We start from the raw sequence: 20,492 nt of genomic DNA on the forward strand, positions 1-20,492 counted from the left end.
CCTGTCTTTCCTATACAGTGTATACCCACAAATATTATATTCGTCCCCATCACTCTCAGACAACCACGTTTCTGTAACACCTATCACATCATAGTTACCTGTTAGTGCAGTAGCTTCAAGTTCTAGAATTTTGTTTCTGATACTTCTAGCATTTAGATAAATACATTTAATGGTTGTCTTACCTGAGTTGTTGTTCTTGTTTTGATGCGGTCTCCCTTCTGTTTTTTTGTTGATTTCTCCCCCCTTCCTTTCTAGTTTAAATGCTTCCGAACCTGCTCGAGGATCTTTTCTCCAAGTAGACTAGTTCCCTTGTTATTTAAATGCAGTCCATCCCGTCTATACAGATAGTCCTCGTTGTAGAAAGTGGTCCAATGATCAAGATAGGTGAAGCCTTCCCGTGTGCACCACGTCTTCAACCATTGGTTTTGATTTATTATTTCCAGCTGTCCATATGGTCCTTTGCAAGGTGCGGGTAGTATACCAGAAAATACCACAGTTTTGGTTTTCTCTTTTAATTTCCTTCCTAGCTCTCTGAATTTGTTTTGCAGGGATTTTGGTCTGTCTCTTCCAATGTTGTTTGTACCGATGTGGACGACTACTACCGGGTCGTCTCCTGTTCGTTCTAGGAGCCTGTCCACGTTCTCAGTGATGTGCTTGACCGAGGCTCCCGGAAGGCAGCACACTGTTGTAGTAAGGGGGTCCAAACTGCGAACTGAACTTGCTGTGTTTCTCAATATGGAGTCCCCAACAATCATGACCTCCCTTCTTTTTACTGTCTTGTCACCACTGTCAATAGGGTCCTGGATGTTGTTCCTTTCATTCTCTTGTTGTTGGTTCTGCTCATCAAAATTCTGAAGTGACTCAAATCTGTTGGTTGTTTTGATTTCTGGTGGTTGTGTTTGACGAAGTTTCTTTTTTTCCCTGCTTCTGCCTACCTGAACCCAGCTGTTCTGACCTTCTATCTCCCTGGTGGCTTTCAGTCTGTTAGGGGTGATGCAGACTTCCATGAATTGTGGGTGTGCCAGTTCCTCAAGATCTTGTTGCTGTCTCACTTCTTCCAGCTCCATTTCTAGCATGCTTACTAGTTTATGCAAATCCTGGATCGCGCGGCACTTTACGCACACTTGGTTTAGCTCCGCTGGGTTTTCTCGGATTTCCCACATCAAGCAGGTGTCACAGATTACTGGCTTGAAGACCATGTTGAGGGTTTTTTTTTTTTTGAAGTTTAGTTTCTTCTGCAGCCGTCAACCTGCTTTCAAACTGCTTCGAAACTGCTCTGTACTTTTCCACGCTGTACTTCTCCCACTCGCTGTCGCTTCCACTCGCTGTCGCTGGGAAGACTGCCTCGTTTAACTGCGTTGTTCTGCTGTGCTGTCGGCTCCTCCCCTCGCCCGTGTCTCAAAACGGCGCTGAATTTGAATCAGCTGCTCCGAGTTTCAGCTTGTTTGTTATCAGAAAAACACACGCGGCTGTGTTTCCCCAATGTCCTCTGTTTTCTGATTTAAAGCAATTCAAGATGCAATTTCTCCTTTCTGCTTCGAAACTGCTCTGTACTTTTCCACGCTGTACTTCTCCCACTCGCTGTCGCTTCCACTCGCTGTCGCTGGGAAGACTGCCTCGTTTAACTGCGTTGTTCTGCTGTGCTGTCGGCTCCTCCCCTCGCCCGTGTCTCAAAACGGCGCTGAATTTGAATCAGCTGCTCCGAGTTTCAGCTTGTTTGTTATCAGAAAAACACACGCGGCTGTGTTTCCCCAATGTCCTCTGTTTTCTGATTTAAAGCAATTCAAGATGCAATTTCTCCTTTCTGCTTCGAAACTGCTCTGTACTTTTCCACGCTGTACTTCTCCCACTCGCTGTCGCTTCCACTCGCTGTCGCTGGGAAGACTGCCTCGTTTAACTGCTCAAGAGTCTCCCACATGCTTTCTGGCAAACTCTAGCCAAGATTTGATGTGTTTTTTTCAACAATGGCTTTCTTTTTGCCACTCTCCCATAAAGGCCAGTTTTGTAAAGCACCCAGGCTTTTGTTACCGTATGCACAGTGTCTCCCAGCTCAGCCGTGGAAGCCATAGGCCTCTTGGTGGCCTCCCTGATTAGTGCCCTTCTCGCCCGGATTCTCAGTTTTTGAGGATGGCCTGTTCTAGACAGATTCACAGTTGTGCCATATTCTCTCCATTCTTAATAATGGACTTTACTGTGCTCCGGGGGATGCCTTTAAATGTTCTTATATCCTACCCTTGTTTGGTACTTTTGAAGAACTTATTCTGGATTTGCTTTGAATGCTTTTTCGTCTTCATGATGTAGTTTTTGTTTGGAAATGTACTAACCAACTGTGGGACCTCCCAGAGACAGGTGAATTTAGCCTGAAATCATGTGAAACACCTTAATTGCACACAGGTGGACTTCATTCAACTAATTATGTGACTTCTAAAGACAATTGGTTGCACCAGAGCTTATTTAGGTGTGTCATAGCAAACGGGATGAATACTTATGCAATCAATTATTTTCTGTTTTATATTTGTAATTCATTTAGAACAATTTGTAGATTTTATTTTTCACTTTGACATTCTGGACTTTTTTGTGTTGATCAGTGGCGAAAACTCCTAATTAATTTTGAACAATAAAATGTGGAAAAGTCCAAGGGGGTGAATACTTTTGAGAGCTACTGTGTGTGTGTGTGTGTGTGTGTGTGTATATATATATATATATATATATATATATATATATATATATATATATATATATATACAACACACACACACACACACACATATATACATACAGGTAGTGGACAAAAACATGGAAACACCTTAGTAAATGAGGGACACCAAGTATATTGAAAGCAAGGGCTTCTACACAGGTGTGGCTCATACGTTAATTGAGCAAATAACATCCCATGGCTGCAAGATGTAATGTAAATCATTATTCAGATGCTGGGGGCACAGTAGAATGTACAGATCAGTGCTAAACACAGGGCTCAAATTTGCGAGCTGTTGCCGACCAAAATTGGTCTCAGTGATCAAATATTAATTTGCATTCGCCATTGACGACTGCGGGAGAGGGCAAGTCAGATACACAATAAGTTAGTTATACTGTCATTAAAACCATAGAGTAGACTCTATTACAGCTGGTTTCAAACACTTTTAGATTTTTTTTGTTTGCTTCATATAGCACATTGACAGTGTTCACAGGATGTGTACAAAAATTGACATTTATTTTCACATTCAAAAAAAAAACTCCATTCTAAAGTTCACCACAAGAGGGCCCCTTTTGACCATGAAAACTGGTAATTCCTAATAAAAAATGATATTGTCTTATAGGGATGGGACGGTATAAAGTTTGCATGGTAGCTTGTAAAAACATTTTAGCGTATAAAATTAAATAAATCAATAAATACTTTGTTTAGCTGATGGTAAAAAGAATTTGGAAATGATCAGTCTTATTAGTTAACACAAAGTTGTACCACAGGTTATAAGAGCAGAAGTTTATTTTTTCAACCGGATAAATAAAATATGTACATAATGAAAAAAAAACGTATTAATACTTAAATGTTTTAGTGGATTTAAAGCTACACGTTAGTTACGACATTGCACAAGTAAGCTTCCAATAATTATTACACATGTAGAGTTTGTAAAAAAAAATAAAAATTACGTTGATAATAAGTAGGCTAGCCTGCTGCAGTCGCAGGTCTGTGTTAATTTTAATTGAGACAGTGGTCGTGTTCTTATAGCACAGATTTCCGCAGTTCTGCACAGGGCTACACAGAATCACTGAGAGGCGCTGTAGATGTCTCTCAACTCCACACACAAATGTTACTGAGGGAGGTTGGCTGCGGCTGTGAACCAAAGGGACGATGCAAAGATTACGAGTCACCTGCTAATCGTAATGCAAATAAACACTAAAACTACTGCTGCCACTTTGTAGTGGAGGCGAATGACATTTTCTCATTATACAATGAAGCCGTGAACCACCTTGTCAATGCTGTATTAAATAAATAAATCATTTAAACAAACATAATGTACTAAATCCATGATAAGTAATGTATCATTTTATAAAAAAGTTCATGTTAATCAATTACATTAACTGACTGTTGATAATCCAGACAAATGTAAATATAGCATGTTGAAAATGTGTGGTGTGCTGCAAGGTTTGGAGAAGGCTGCCAAGAGTAGCTGGCGCAGCAAACTCTGGTTAACAGAACGCAGCAATTAAAACGTGTATTCTGTGTCATGGACAGTTTCCTACAAAAAGATCTTCCTCAGACATTTTGCTAAGGCTGCAAGTACTATTGTTTGATTTAGAAGAAGCGTGTTTGCAGTTGAAAAACGCGTCAACTGTTGTATAAAGGATTTACGATAGTTGCCGTGTAGAATTAAAGGAACTGTAATGTACCTAAACCGAAAAACCGGTATACTGACCCATCCCTATTACCTTACCCTGCAACATATACTGTTTAATACTAATAATACATCATATAATGGTTTTATATATATATATATGTATAGACACACACACACACACACACACACACACACATACAGTGCCTTGCAAAAGTATTCAGACCCCTGACCAATTCTCTCATATTACTGAATTACAAATGGTACACTGAAATTTCGTTCTGGTCAATATTTTTTTTTTTTAAAACACTTAAACTCAAAATCAATTATTGTAAGGTGACATTGGTTTTATGTTGGAAATATTTTTAAGAAAAATAAAAAACTGAAATATCTTGCTTGCATAAGTATTCAACCCCCACACATTAATATTTGGTAGAGCCACCTTTCGATGCAATAACAGCTTTAAGTCTTTTGGGGTAAGTATGTACCAGCTTTGCACACAGTGTCGGAGTAATTTTGGCCCATTCTTCTTGGAAGATTTGCTCCAGGTTGGTCAGGTTGGTTGGACTACGCTTGTGGACCGCAATTTTCAAATAGTGCCACAGATTCTCAATGGGATTGAGATCAGGACTTTGACTGGGCCACTGTGGACATTCACCTTTTTGTTCTTGAGCCACTCCAATGTTGCTTTGGCCTTGTGCTTGGGATCATTGTCCTGCTGAAAGGTGAATTTCCTCCCAAGCTTCAGTTTTTTTAGCAGACTGAAACACATTCTCTTGCAGTATTTTCCTATATTTTGTTCCATCCATTCTTCCTTCTATTATAACAAGATGCCCAGTCCCTGCTGATGAGAAGCATCCCCACAGCATGATGCTGCCACCACCATACTTCACTGTAGGGGTGGTGTGTCTTGAGGCATGGGCAGTGTTAGGTTTGCGCCACACATAGTGCTTTGAGTTTTGGCCATAAAGCTCTATCTTGGTCTCATCTGACCATAAAACCTTTTCCCACATAGCTGCTGGGTCACTCATGCTTTCTGGTAAACTCCAGATGCTCTTTCAGATGGTACTTTTTGAGTAATTGATTCTTTCTTGCCACCCTTCCATACAGGCCAGTATTATGCAGAGCTCTGATATAGTTGACTGGTGCACCATTACTCCACTTCCAGCCACTGAAGTCTGTAGCTCCTTCAAAGTGATTGTTGGCCTCTCTGTGGCTTCTCTCACAAGTCTCCTTCTTGTTTGAGCACTGAGTTTTGAGGGACGGCCTTTTCTTGGCAGTGCCTGGGTGGTGTGATGCAGCTTCCACTTCCTGATTATTGATCCAACTGTGCTCACTGGGATATCCAAACACTTGGATATTATTTTGTACCCTTTCCCTAATCTATGCATTTTTACTTTATCTCTAACTTTTGTAGAATGCTCTTTGGTCTTCAGATTCACAGCCTTAACAATGATCCATCAACAGTGGAGTTTTTATCCAGAAAATGTGACAGCAACTTTAATGGTTCACAGGTGCAGGCCAATGGTAAAGTAATTGTGTCCTCGTTAGGGCAATTTCTTTCATTGGTGCAAACTGGGAGCTTCCACAGCACAGCGGTTGAATACTTATGCAAGCAAGATATTTCAGTTTTTTATTTTTCTTAAAAATATTTCCCAACATAAAACCAATGTCACCTTACAATAACTGATTCTGAGTTTCAGTGTTTAAAAATAAAATATCAAACAGAACGAAATTTCAATGTACCATTTGTAACTTGATAATATGAGAGAATTGGTCAGGGGTCTGAATACTTTTGCAAGCCACTGTATGTATGTATATATATACACACACACACACACACACACACACACACACACACACACACACACACAGAGTACTGGGCAAAAGTTTTAGGCAGGTGTGAAAAAATGCTGTAAAGTAAGAATGCTTTCAAAAATAGACATGTTAATAGTTTATATTTATCAATTAACAAAATGCAAAGTGAGTGAACAGAAGAAAAATCTACATCAAATCAATATTTGGTGTGACCACCCTTTGCCTTCAAAACAGCATCAATTCTTCTAGGTACACTTGCACACAGTTTTTGAAGGAACACGGTAGGTAGGTTGGCCCAAACATCTTGGAGAACTAACCACAGCTCTTCTGTGGATTTAGGCAGCCTCAGTTGCTTCTCTCTCTTCATGTAATCCCAGACAGACTTGATGATGTTGAGATCAGGGCTCTGTGGGGGCCATACCATCACTTCCAGGACTCCTTGTTCTTCTTTACGCTGAAGATAGTTCTTAATGACTTTCGCTGTATGTTTGGGGTCGTTGTCATGCTGCAGAATAAATTTGGGGCCAATCAGATGCCTCCCTGATGGTATTGCATGATGGATAAGTATCTGCCTGTACTTCTCAGCATTGAGGAGGCCATTAATTCTAACCAAATCCCCAACTCCATTTGCAGAAATGCAGCCCCAAACTTGCAAGGAACCTCCAACATGCTTCACTGTTGCCTGCAGACACTCATTCTTATCCCGCTCTCCAGCCCTTTGGCGAACAAACTGCCTTCTGCTACAGCCAAAAATTTCAAATTTTGACTCATCAGTCCAGAGCACCTGCTGCCATTTTTCTGCACCCCAGTTCCTGTGTTTTCGTGCATAGTTGAGTCGCTTGGCCTTGTTTCCATGTCGGAGGTATGGCTTTTTGGCCGCAAGTCTTCCATGAAGGCCACTTCTGACCAGACTTCTCCTGATAGTAGATAGGTGTACCAGGGTCCCACTGGTTTCTGCCAAACCTGAGCTGATGACATTGCTGGACATCTTCCGATTGCGAAGGGAAGTAAGCATGATGTGTCTTTCATCTGCTGCAGTAAGTTTCCTTGGCCGACCACTGCGTCTACGGTCCTCAACGTTGCCCGTTTCTTTGTGCTTCTTCAAAAGAGCTTGGACAGCACATCTGGAAACCCCTGTCTGCCTTGAAATTTCTGCCTGGGAGAGACCTTGCTGATGCAGTATAACTATCTTGTGTCTTGTTGCTGTGCTCAGTCTTGCCATGGTGTATGACTTTTGACAGTAAACTGTCTTCAGCAACCTCACCTTGTTAACTAAGTTTGGCTGTTCCTCACCCAGTTTTATTCCTCCTACACAGCTGTTTCCACTTCAGTTAATGATTGTGTTTCAACCTACATATTGAACTGATGATCATTAGCACCTGTTTGGTATAATTGTTTAATCATACATCTGACTATATGCCTACAAAATCCCTGACTTTGTGCAAGTGTACCTAGAAGAATTGATGCTGTTTTGAAGCAAAGGGTGGTCACACCAAATATGGATTTGATTTAGATTTTTCTTCTGTTCACTCACTTTGCATTTAGTTAATTGATAAATATAATCTATTATATTTCTATTTTTGAAAGCATTCTTACTTTACAGCATATTTTCACACCTGCCTAAAACTTTTGCACGGTACTGTGTGTGTATATATATATATATATATACAAGTAATAATACCAACTGTTATCCTACAGAAAACAAACACTATAAAATGAGGCTTTCCAATGAACAAAATGTTTGTATGATATCTTTTTCTGCTGTAAACGCCTTAAAGTTGCCTGCAACTTTTATATTATTATTTTCTTCTACCTCCAAAAAGTTACAAATGCTTATAACTTATGAACCGCAATGTGGGTCCGAAGACGAACACACGCTGTCCTTCGAAACATATGCCGTCAGCCAGCAGTTTTTTTTTTTTGGTCACTCTGCAGGCCTGCCATGCAGCCACCTCAGAGCTACAGATTTGATTGGTCGTTTGGCCCAGGACAACCTCAAATCGGCTCAGCATCGAGAGTAGCATTACAATCAAAATGCATCAATTTGAACCTTTCGACCAGGAGACAAGGTAATGCTGCTTTCCCCATCAGAATCAAACCTGTGTGCTAAATGGCAGGGGCCATATGAAGTGATTCGGGCTATAGGAAAGGTGAATTATGAAATTAGTCAGCCCGATCACTGTGATGAAAAATACATTTATCATTTAAATTTATTAAAGCCCTGGCAGGCAAAGGCCCTATTTATAGCCCCAGGCAATGTAGAGGATGATCTGGGCCCTGAGCTAGAGACCTCTAGCAGAAAGAACATTTCAATGAGGGAACAATTACTTCCTGATCAGCAACATGAGCTGAGCATGTTAATTGAGGAATTCAATGATGTTCTTTCTGACGTGGCCGAATTAACCTTGTTGAATATGCCATTGTCTCTCCCCCAAGTGTCATAGTGTGAGACAAACCTTATCAGATTCCAGAACGTCAACGAGGAGGCATTCGCAACGAGGTATGGGACATGCTCAAACTTGGGGTGACTGAGCCTTCCAGGAGCAAGTAATACAGTCCGATTGTGATACTGACCAAAAAGGACAGCACCAAGCACTTCTGCTTTGATTTCTGCAAGGTAAACACTATTGCTAAGTTTGATGCCTATTCCATGCCTCGGGTCAATGAGCTTCTCGATAGACTGTGGACGGCAAGGTTTATTTCCTCTCTGGATCTGACAAAGGGATACTGGCAGATCCCGTTAACTCGTAGTTCTAGAGAGAAGACTGCATTTTCAACACCAGAGGGGCTGTTTCATTTCACAACCATGCCGTTTGGGCTACATGGTGTGCCCACTGCCTTTCAGAAACTGATGGACCAGGTTTTACACCCACATTGTGACTATGCAGCAGCGTATGTCAACATTGTGGTTATTTACAGCTCCATCTGGTGAGCATTTGGCTAGGAGTACAGCTGTCCTTCAGTCTCTAAGGTCAGCCCGGCTCACAGCTAACTTGCGAAAATGTGCGTTTGCCAAGAAAGACATAATATTTAGGATTTATAATGGGGATTGGGAGGGTGAAACCAGTTGTCACCAAGGGCCAGGCCTTGGTAGATCCGGCAAACCCCAAAACCAAGTGAGGTCTGTACTGGGGTTAGCCGGTTATTACCGCTGCTTTATCCCAAAGTATGCCACAGTGGTTAATCCTTTAGCTGACCTCACCAGAAAGAGCACACCAAATTCAATTAAGTGGTCAGCAGAATGTCAGGGTGGCGTTTGATACTGTTAAGCAGAAACTTTGCCAGGCCCCACTCTCATCACTCCAGACTTCACCAAGAGATTCATCCTCCACACCGATGCCTCGGATGTCGGTTTGGGTGCAGTCCTGTCCCAAATGATAAACAGAAGTAGAACATCCCACTCTATACACAAATAAAACAATTCTCCCTCGGGAGCAAAACTACTCCGTTGTCGAAAAAGAGTTTGGCCATCAATTGGGCTACTCACTCTTTGAGGATACTACCTGCTGGGGCACTCATTTGATCTCATCACTGACCACGCCCCACTCAAGTGGTTAAACTATATGAAGGACAGCAATGCCCGAATAACTCTGGCATTGCAGCCCTTCATTACCGTATGATACATCATGCAGGAAAAGACCACCAAAATGTGGATTATTTTTCCTGGGAGGGGGGAGTAATGGGAAAGGTAGATTTAGCCGAGTGTTCCTTCAACTCCACCCTGAGTGATGGGGTATGTGACAGAGATCAAAGGATTCTTGGTGTTAGATCTCCTCCCGACCTGTGAGGGCACTATGTAAAAGGAACAGAGTACCCTTAACTAAACAGTATGACAATCTATTCCTTAGGGCAGGTGGAAGTCGGTCATTTAGGAAGGGGCGGAGCTACAGCACCCAAGCTCAATGGCTCGGACGGGAGATGGCGTGGCATCCGAGGATTGGAGGAGTGGATGCACTCATTAACCTAGGGGTCATGAGAGAGGGTATAAATAGGGGGCGTAGTGTAAGTGATCTGTTCCTTGGTAAATGGTTAGTGTTAACCTACAAGAAGTCTGTGTTGCCGTATTGTGAAACGTGAGTTTTGTCTTGTGTTTGTTAACTGTTGTCTATTTCTTAATAGACTACCAGTAGCACGATCCGGAGCTGTAGCAAAAGCCAGCATAAACCCGGACATCACTTTCACCCCTGAATTTCACAGAGAACTGTAATACACCGCTAGCGCTTATTCACTGTCTATACTACTCTCTGTTTCTCTAAAGGCACAGAGAGAGCAGGGAAGCAATGCTCTCATGCAGTAGCTCCGCTAATATATTGCCCTGTTTGGATACCGCCTCCCAGAGCTTATGTAGCTGCTCAGAGCTCTCCGATCTATGAGACTGGTGGCTCTTTTTCCTCCTATTCTTAGGAAGAGAAGCAGGAGGAGGAGAAGGAGAAGAGGAAGATCTCCTACGTAAAGATCTCCTGCTCTCTCTTGGCACTGAGCCCTCAGGTGAGGATTCAATCCTCTCTTTCTGAGCTAAGGATGGGGGAGAGACTTGTCCAGGGGCAATGGACGAAGATCACTCTACAGAGCTGCGAAACACTCACGCCTCCAGAGTATGCCTAGAAAAAGACTCACAAAACTCCTCCTTAGCGTGCCTGTTCTCCATGGGGAGACCCGCTTTGCAGACACCGCAAGAGTGAAACCCAGGCATAGTATAACAGCAGTGTTGTATAATTCAAACAATCGCTCAGCTGTAATTTCTATAACAGTACAATGTATAGTACTAGTAACCAAGGAAGGTTTGAACAGATCTACTGATATTATAGAATGTTACTTAACCTTGTTATTTTTTAGTATCTGCACATGTCTAGGCACTAGTACAGTACTGCACAGAAGAAACTTTTTGCACGGTATAAACAGTACGGTATACACTATGCAGTGCTTGCACGTTGTACAGCACTCATGGTACATGGTACTGCACGGTGTAAACGGTACGGTGCATGGTACACACGGTGCGTTGCGCAATACACGGTAAACACAGTACGGTACGGTGCACAAAGCATGGTACGGTCCAAATGGTACAGTGTCTGGCTTAACGCAACGCAGCCATACGACTGGAGGAGGCCTGCCGTCATTGACAATCTTCAGTGGCACTGCAAGCAGAGACCAGAGAGGCAAGGAGACACTGCAGGAAGGACTGGAAGCAGTCAGACCCACAACAGAATTGAGCCCAGCGAGTGCAAGGAAAGCAAACTATGAAGGTATGAAACAGAGACTAACAGAAGTAGATTGGAGTAAAATAGGGAAAACATCCACAGAAAAAAATGGCTGTTCTTCAAAAATGTAGTACTAGAGGCGCAAAACAATTACATCCCTAAAGTAGACAAATCTAAATGTAAAAATAAATTGCCAAAATGTTTTAATAGATCAATTAAAAAATATTCAGCAAAAAAAGGCACTTTACAGAGCGTTAAAAAGGTACCAAAAAGAAAGTACACAGAAAGAGTACACGGAAGTGCAAACGCAAGTCAAAAAAGAAGTTAGAAAGGCCAAGAGAGAAATAGAAATGAACATTGCTAAGGGAGCTAAAACCAATTCCAAAATGTTTTTCCAATATTACAACAGCAAGAGAACATTCAAAGAAGAGGTTAAATGTCTAAGAGATACAAATGGCAAAATCATAGATGAAGAAAAAAAAAATAGCAAATATATTAAATGATTACTTTTCACAAGTTTTTACAAAGGAGGATATGGACAACATGCCCCACATGCCATCCAGTTTCTATCCAGTTTTAAATAACTTTAGCATAACCGAGGCAGAAGTGTTAAAGGGACTAGGAGCTCTTAAAATAAACAAATCCCCTGGGCCAGATGAGATCCTCCCAATAGTACTCAAAGAAATGAAAGACGTTATTTACAAACCGCTAACCAAGATCATGCAACAGTCTCTTGATACAGGGGTGGTACCGACAGACTGGAAAATTTCAAACGTAATATCGGTCCACAAAAAGGGAAACAAAACTGAACCAGGTAACTACAGACCAGTAAGCCTGACTTCTATTATATGCAAACTTATGGAAACTATAATAAGATCCAAAATGTAAAATTACCTATATGGTAACAGGGTCCTCGGAGACATTCAACAAGGTTTTAGGAAAGGGAGATTGTGTCTAACTAACCTGCTTGATTTTTTTGAGGATGCAACATCAACAATGGATAATTGCAAAGCATATGACATGGTTTATTTAGATTTCCAGAAAGCTTTTGACAAAGTCCCGCATAAAAGATTAATTCTCAAAATGAACGCAGTAGGGATTCACGGAAACACATGTACATGGATTAGGCAGTGGTTAACATGTAGATAACAGAAAGTACTGATTAGAGGAGAAACCTCAGAATGGAGTGTGGTAACCAGTGGAGAACCACAAGGATCAGTATTAGGTCCTCTGATATTCCTAATCTACATTAATGATTTAGATTCTGGTATAGTAAGCAAACTTGTTAAATCTGCAGACGACACAAAAATAGGAGGAGTGACAAACACTGATGCAGCAGCAAAGGTCATTCAAAATGATCTAGACAAGATTCAGAACTGGGCAGACACATGGCAAATGACATTTAATAGAGAAAAGTGTAAGGTACTGCACGCAGGAAATAAAAATGTGCATTATAAATATCATATGGGAGATACTGAAATTGGAGAAGGAATCTATGAAAAAGACCTAGGAGTTTTTGTTGACTCAGAAATGTCTTCATCTAGACAATGTGGGGAAGCTATAAAAAAGGCCAACAAGATGCTCGGATACATTGTGAAAAGTGTTGAATTTAAATCAAGGGAAGTAATGTTAAAACTGTACATCCATTAGTAAGACCTCATCTTGAATACTGTGTTCAGTTCTGGTCATCTCGCTATAAAAAAGATATTGCTGCTCTAGAAAGAGTGCAAAGAAGAGCAACCAGAATTATTCCAGGTTTAAAAGGCATATCATATGCAGACAGGCTAAAAGAATTTAATCTTGAACAAAGAAGACTACGCAGCGACCTAATTCAAGCATTCAAAATTCTAAACGGTAATGCCAATGTCGACCCAAGGGACTTTTTCGACCTGAAAAAAGAAACAAGGATAAGGGGTCACAAATGGAGATTAGACAAAGGGGCATTCAGAACAGAAAATAGGAGGCACTTTTTACACAGAGAATCGTGAGGGTCTGGAATCAACTCCCCAGTTTGAAGCTGACACCCTGGGATCCTTAAAGAAACTGCTAGATGAGATTCTGGGATCAATAAGCTACTAACAACCAAACGAGCAAGATGGGCTGAATGGCCTCCTCTCATTTGTAAACTGTATGTTCTTATGTTCTTATGTTGTTCAAAAGTACCAGCGAGAACAGGAGCTCTTGGCTAACCAGCAGCTCAAAAACTGGGGAAAGCCTTCTGCTAGAGCCCTAACAGTCTTCACACTAATTCTGCAAGCAGAGTTTACTGTGGAAGCCACTGAGGGAAAAATTGCAAGTAGCCGGACTCTATTTAAGTGTTTCTGTGGGGGGAAAAAAACCAGAAAATACACACAGAGAATTATTTTTTTCTCACACAATACAGTAATAAAACAGTTATCGTTATTTTAATATCATTTTTAAAATAAAATAACTTTTTTTTTTTTTTTTTTTTTAAGCTTCACCAAGGCTAGCAGCTTAAGAGAGAAATACAGAAGCCGACTTAAGGTGTTCAATCCCTGGGAAGGGGCGTCGGAGCTGCCAGCACAAGGCCACTAAGGGACTAACGAAAACCATTGCTGAGTGCACAACGTGTAATTAGCAATTACTAAAAGCACATATTAAATCGCAATTAGTGTAAACACAAGCGGAATCAGATGAAATCAGATACTTAACTGTATGTTGATCTCTCTCTCAGGTCAGTGAAACGAAAAATGATGACGATGTTGTGTTAGCATTGCTTTCATGCCCTAAGGGGCGGGTGAGACTGCGTCACAGGAACTGTGTGCAGCTTTGATATATACAGTAAAAGATCCTCGCAACTCTCACGGTTCGTTGCCCCTTTAAAAGCAGACCCAGGAAACAGAAATTGATTTTTATGGCGCTGACACGCACTTTTAATCAACACAAATCAAAAATAAACAAAACAAACAAACAACTAGCTCCTTCTTGTAGCACTAACTAATACAAGCCGTTATCTACCTCACACAGGACGGCTAAGCCGTTTACCTGTCACCAAAACACACATAAGGTCTTCACACACTCTACCTTGTACTACGATTGTGCACACCAACAATTGGGCGCCTCACACACCAGCAGACCCAAACAGACTGGCTGCTCTCTATAAATACCCTGCACCTGGCTCTAATTTACAATTAACACCAGGTGCAGGAGATAACTAATAATTAAACAAAAACCCGGTGTGCATTTTCACATGTTTTCTGCAGGGATGGATTTTAACCCCCTTCCTGCCATCTTACACATTCTCCCCCCCAAGTGTGAAACACTGATCGGCCATTCCAAGGCCACCCCCTCCCCTAAAACACAACCACCCACACTCAAGTCCAAAAATGTCAATTTCCGCCCTCTTCCACGGGCGGGCTTGAGGGTGGGTCGGACCTTCCGGCACTTCCGGGAAGGGACCATGAACCGGCGACACGGGACCCCATCGGGATGACAGGGCTGACCGAAGCGACGACCGGGAAACAGGAGGATGCAGCAGTGGGCAGAGATCTTCACCTGGGGACCGGCACAGTGATGTCCGATCACCCAGGGGAAGCGAAGCAGCGAACAGGTGGAGCACCAGCGACGTCTGGCAGCAGCCTAGCAACGTCTGGGTGCTCAGGATGAGCGGAGCAGGGAACCAGGGGCAGAGCTGTGGCCAATGTTGCAGATTCCTGGGCTCCAGGTCCAGCGCAGGAAGGTCTAAGAAGATCGCCAGGGTGTCCAGGAGCAAGGGACCGCACCTGGCAATGCCGGACTGGTTCGCTGGGGTGATGGAGGTGGGCACCTCACCTCCTCCTCTTTGTTCGTTGTTTCTCCCTCTTTGGGCTCTGGGAGCGGTGGCTCCTCCTCTCTGGGCTCTGGGAGCGGCGGCTCCTCCTCTCTGGGCTCTGGGAGCGGCGGCTCCTCCTCTCTGGGCTCTGGGAGCGGCGGCTCCTCCTCTCTGGGCTCTGGGAGCGGCGGCTCCTCCTCTCTGGGCTCTGGGAGCGGCGGCTCCTCCTCTCTGGGCTCTGGGAGCGGCGGCTCCTCCTCTCTGGGCTCTGGGAGCGGCGGCTCCTCCTCTCTGGGCTCTGGGAGCGGCGGCTCCTCCTCTCTGGGCTCTGGGAGCGGCGGCTCCTCCTCTCTGGGCTCTGGCAGCGGCGGCTCCTGCTCTCTGGGCTCTGGCAGCGGCGGGGTCTGCTCCCACTTTTGCAGCAGCAGCTCCAGCTCCATCGGCTCCCTTTCCGGAAGCCCTAGTGCCAATCTCCATCTCTTATTCTGCTCCCACTGAGCAGCGGTAATTCTGTTCATCCTGGCGATTCATCTCTTATTCACTTCCAACTGAGCAGCGGTATCTCTGTTGATCCTGGCGATCAACTGTTCGATGCCTTCCATTTCCAGGGTCATAGGGGCACGCCCACACTTTCTGCCACCATATGGAAAAGATCCTCACAACTCTCACAGTTCGTTGCCCCTTTAAAAGCAGACCCAAGAAACAGAAATTGATTTTTATGGCGCTGACGCGCACTTCTAATCAACACAAATCAAAAATAAACAAAACAAACAAACACCTAGCTCCTTCTTGGAGCACTAACTAATACAAGCCGTTATCTACCTCACACAGGACGGCTAAGCCGTTTACCTGTCACCAAAACACACACAAGGTCTTCACACACTCTACCTTGTACTACGACTGTGCACAACAACAATCGGGCTCCTTACACACCAGCAGCCCCGAACAGACTGGCTGCTCTCTATAAATACCCTGCACCTGGCTCTAATTTACAATTAACACCAGGTGCAGGGGATAACTAATAATTAAACAAAAACCTGGTGTGCATTTTCACACGTTTTCTGCAGGGAAGGATTTTAACCCCCTCCCTGCCATCTTACAAAATTTTATATATATATATATATTCAGGTTTTCATGGTCTTTAAAGATAAATACCCATTAGGCAATCGTTACATTTCATATTTGATAGGGAACAATAAAACTTTTGCAGAGCTTCTACTCACAGCACCTCCTCACACACCAGCACTCTGACCCCTCTCACGACCAACAACCTGTGCTACAGGAAAGTGAGTGAGAGAGGTAGAGGTTAATATAGAGCGATAAGGAGGGAGAGGCAGAGAAAGAGAAATGGGTTGATATATAGCGAGAGGGGAGGGAGAGAGGAATTAGTACAGAGACACTGGACAGCGCTCCTTCTCAGCCGTGACGTAATCTCACCTCCACTGAGAACTCGTTGCTGGCGTAGCGTCCGTTCATTTCCGTGCAGGACAGCCGGAACTTCCTCTCATACAGAGCGGCACCGAAAGAGATCCGATAACGCAGCGAACGCAAAAGATCCTCGTATACTGAGATCGACTCGGCACCTCGGAGGAGGGAGAGACAGAAAGAGAGAAAGAGACTGTGAGAAACTAATAAACTGCACACCTGAGGAGAGAGAAACTGTGAGAAACTGATCAACTGCACACCTGAGAGGAGAGAGAGGCTGTGAGAAACTGATCAACTGCACACCTGAGAGGAGAGACTGTGAGAAACTGATCAACCGCACACCTGATGAGAGAAAAACTGAGAAACTGATCAACTGCACACCTGACAGGTGAGAGACTGGGAAACTGATCAACTAATAATAGGAGCATGCTATAGACCGCCAGATTGAGGTGGTGAGCAAAATAATCTGTTATACAATGACATTAGAAATGCGTGTAGCAAAGGAGAAGCAATACTAATGGGGGATTTCAACTTCCCCCATATAAAATGGGAAAACCCGGTGGGGAGCACGACGGATGAAATTGAAATGGTGGAAATGACAAATGACTGCTTCCTAAAACAATCTGTCAAGGCACCGACTAGAGGGGAGGCATGCCTTGATTTAGTCTTTTCAAATAACGAAGACAGAATAACTAAAACAGAGGTCAGAGAACCACTGGCTAACTCAGACCACAACTTGGTCTCATTTGAAGTGCTTTTTAAAACCCCAAAAGTAATGACTAAAGCTAAGGTTTAAAATTTTAGAAAAGCAAACTATGAAGGTATGAAACAGAGACTAACAGAAGCAGACTGGAGTAAAATAGAGAAAACACCCACAGAAGAAGGATGGTTGTTCTTCAAAAATGTAGTACTAGAGGCGCAAAACAATTACATCCCTAAAGTAGACAAATCTAAATGTAAAACTAAATTGCCAAAATGGTTTAATAGATCAATTAAAAAATTCAATGAAAAAAGGCACTTTACAGAGTGTTAAAAAGGGACCAAAAAGAAAGTACACAGAAAGAGTACACCGAACTGCAAACGCAAGTCAAAAAGGAAGTTAGAAAGGCCAAGAGAGAAATAGAAATGATCATTGCTAAGGAGGCTAAAACCAATTCCAAAATGATTTTTTTCCAATATTACAACAGCAAGAGAACATTCAAAGAGGAGGTTAAATGTCTAAGAGATACAAATGGCAAAATTGTAGATGAAGAAAAAAAAATAGCAAACATATTAAATTATTACTTTTCTCAAGTTTTTACAAGGGAGGATATGGACAACATGCCCCACATGTCATCCAGTTCCTATCCAGTTTTAAATAATTTTAGCATAACCGAGGCAGAAGTGTTAAAGGGACTAGGAGCTCTTAAAATAAACAAATCCCCTGGACCAGATGAGATCCTCCCAATAGTACTCAAAGAAATGAAAGACGTTATTTACAAACCGCTAACCAAGATCATGCAGCAGTCTCTTGACACAGGGGTGGTACTGACAGAGTGGAAAATTGCAAACGTAATACCGATCCACAAAAAGGGAAACAAAACTGAACCAGGTAACTACAGACCAGTAAGCCTGACTTCTATTATATGCAACCAGTGGAGTACCACAGGGATCAATATTAGGTCCTCTGCTATTCCTAATCTACATTAATGATTTAGATTCTGGTATAGTAAGCAAACTTGTTAAATTTGCAGACAACACAAAAATAGGAGGAATGACAAACACTGATGCAGCAGCAAAGGTCATTCAAAATGATCTAGACAAGATTCAGAACTGGGCAGACACATGGCAAATGACATTTAATAGAGAAAAGTGTAAGGTACTGCACGCAGGAAATAAAAATGTGCATTATAAATATCATATGGGAGATACTGAAATTGGAGAAGGAATCTATGAAAAAGACCTAGGCGTTTTTGTTGACTCAGAAATGTCTTCATCTAGACAATGTGGGGAAGCTATAAAAAAAGGCCAACAAGATGCTCGGATACATTGTGAAAAGTGTTGAATTTAAATCAAGGGAAGTAATGTTAAAACTGTACAATGCATTAGTAAGACCTCATCTTGCATACTGTGTTCAGTTCTGGTCACCTCGCTATAAAAAAGATATTGCTGCTCTAGAAAGAGTGCAAAGAAGAGCGACCAGAATTATTCCAGGTTTAAAAGGCATGTCATATGCAAGCAGGCTAAAAGAATTGAATCTGTTCACAGTCTTGAACAAAGAAGACTATGCAGCGACCTAATTCAAGCATTCAAAATTCTAAAAGGCATTGACAATGTCGACCCAAGGGACTTTTTCGACCTGAAAAAAGAAACTAGGACCAGGGTTCACAAATGGAGATTAGACAAAGCGGCATTCAGAACAGAAAATAGGAGGCACTTTTTTACACAGAGAATTGTGAGAGTCTGGAACCAACTCCCCAGTAATGTTGTTGAAGCTGACACCCTGGGATGCGTCAAGAAGCTGCTTGATGAGATTTTGGGATCAATAAGCTACTAACAACCAAACGAGTAAGATAGGCCAAATGGCCTCCTCTCGTTTGTAAACTTTCTTATGTTCTTATGTTCTAACTACACACCTGAGAGAGAGAGAGACTATGAGAAACTGATCAACTACACACCTGAGAGGAGAGCGAGAGAGACTGAGAAACTGATCAACTGCACATCTGAGAAGAGAGAGACTGTGAGAAACTGATCAACTGCACACCTGAGGAGAGACTGAGAAACTGATTGACTGCACACCTGAGGAGAGACTGTAAGAAACTGATCAACTACACACCTAAGAGGACAGAGAGACTGAGAAACTGATTAACTACACACCTGAGAAGAAAACGCAGATTTTTTCTGTTGGGAAGGCATGGGGGTGTAGGATTTTCAAAGTAACCGGTGGGGGGGGGGAGGATGTGTAACTGGGAGATCTGTGCTGACTCTTCTGGTGTATTCAAAGTGCTGCCGGAAGAGGGGAGCCAGCATTCAATATCTGCCTGTTGGTCATGGACACGGAGAGGTGGGAGACAGGGTGTGTGAGCTTTCCCTCTCTGAATGGCTAAGAGGCGTGTCTCGGGGAATTGCTAGCCCTATAAAATAACATTCTTCTGTTCCCTCAGGTCTGCCTTTAAGACGTGCTGAGCGTATGGAAGCTCTAGTCCATGATCGAGAATGGCCGGGAAAGAAATCCAAAAGAAAATAAAAGTAGTCGTAGCAGGGAACCCTTGGGCAGACCCCATAAGTATTTTTACAGCTGGCTGAGAGCGGCGAGTGTAGGACAGAGACCCGGGCCATGTGGCTATCAATACTGCCAGTTTTGCCTGCCCAAAAACAAAATTCATCAAACACATTTTATTTCTTTGTAGAAATGAATACTTGGGCCCGAAAATAAAATGCTCCAAAGTGAAAACTACCCTCCTCCACCGCTGGATCAAGGTGTGCCAGGTGTTCATTAGTGGCTATCACCCCGTGTATAATTCTCCATTGAAGATCCCCTGTCCTCTTAGGAACTGACAACTTATACAATATTCTCCAGTTTATTGTACTAGAAGGGTTGTATCTAAAACTCCCTCCATTTAGAATCCCTGACCTCTCTCAATGAATTTAAATAACCAACCTTTACACAGACACCATTCAGAGCCCTCTTATTAACTGTGTGGAAAGCTCCCAGTGTAAGAGTATTGAAGGACAGCAAACTCCCCTCACTATCCTGCCACTCCCTGACAGCAGGTGTAACTATCAGGGAACCAGCTCCTGTTCCCCCTGATTTGTGTATTCCCATGTCAGGAACTCCGTGAAGGAGCTGGGTAACACTGCAAACACCTTGTCCAAAATCTGTTCGATACACCGGACTGAGTGAACTCCTATGTGCCGTGCTATTTCCTCTGCACTCCCGCACTCCACGCAGGTCAGATTATTATT

At 42.7% G+C, this 20,492-nt stretch overlaps 1 protein-coding gene across 17 annotated transcripts in view; it reads right to left on the reverse strand.

Moving 5' to 3' along the window:
• The window catches only part of LOC121325764 (calsyntenin-3-like), a 133,883-nt gene that overhangs the window by 13,734 nt on the left and 99,657 nt on the right, over positions 1-20,492 (reverse strand). For 16 of the 17 annotated variants that reach the window (XM_041268746.1, XM_041268737.1, XM_041268740.1 and 13 more), the window contains exon 17: positions 16,560-16,705. The exons of the other annotated variant lie outside the window; for it this stretch is intronic. In XM_041268746.1, the coding sequence (XP_041124680.1) occupies positions 16,560-16,705 (146 nt within the window). The remainder of the gene's footprint in view (positions 1-16,559; positions 16,706-20,492) is intronic. 17 annotated transcript variants of the gene reach the window in all.

Source organism: Polyodon spathula, chromosome 13, assembly GCF_017654505.1.
Source record: "Polyodon spathula isolate WHYD16114869_AA chromosome 13, ASM1765450v1, whole genome shotgun sequence".
Classification (NCBI taxonomy): domain Eukaryota; kingdom Metazoa; phylum Chordata; class Actinopteri; order Acipenseriformes; family Polyodontidae; genus Polyodon; species Polyodon spathula.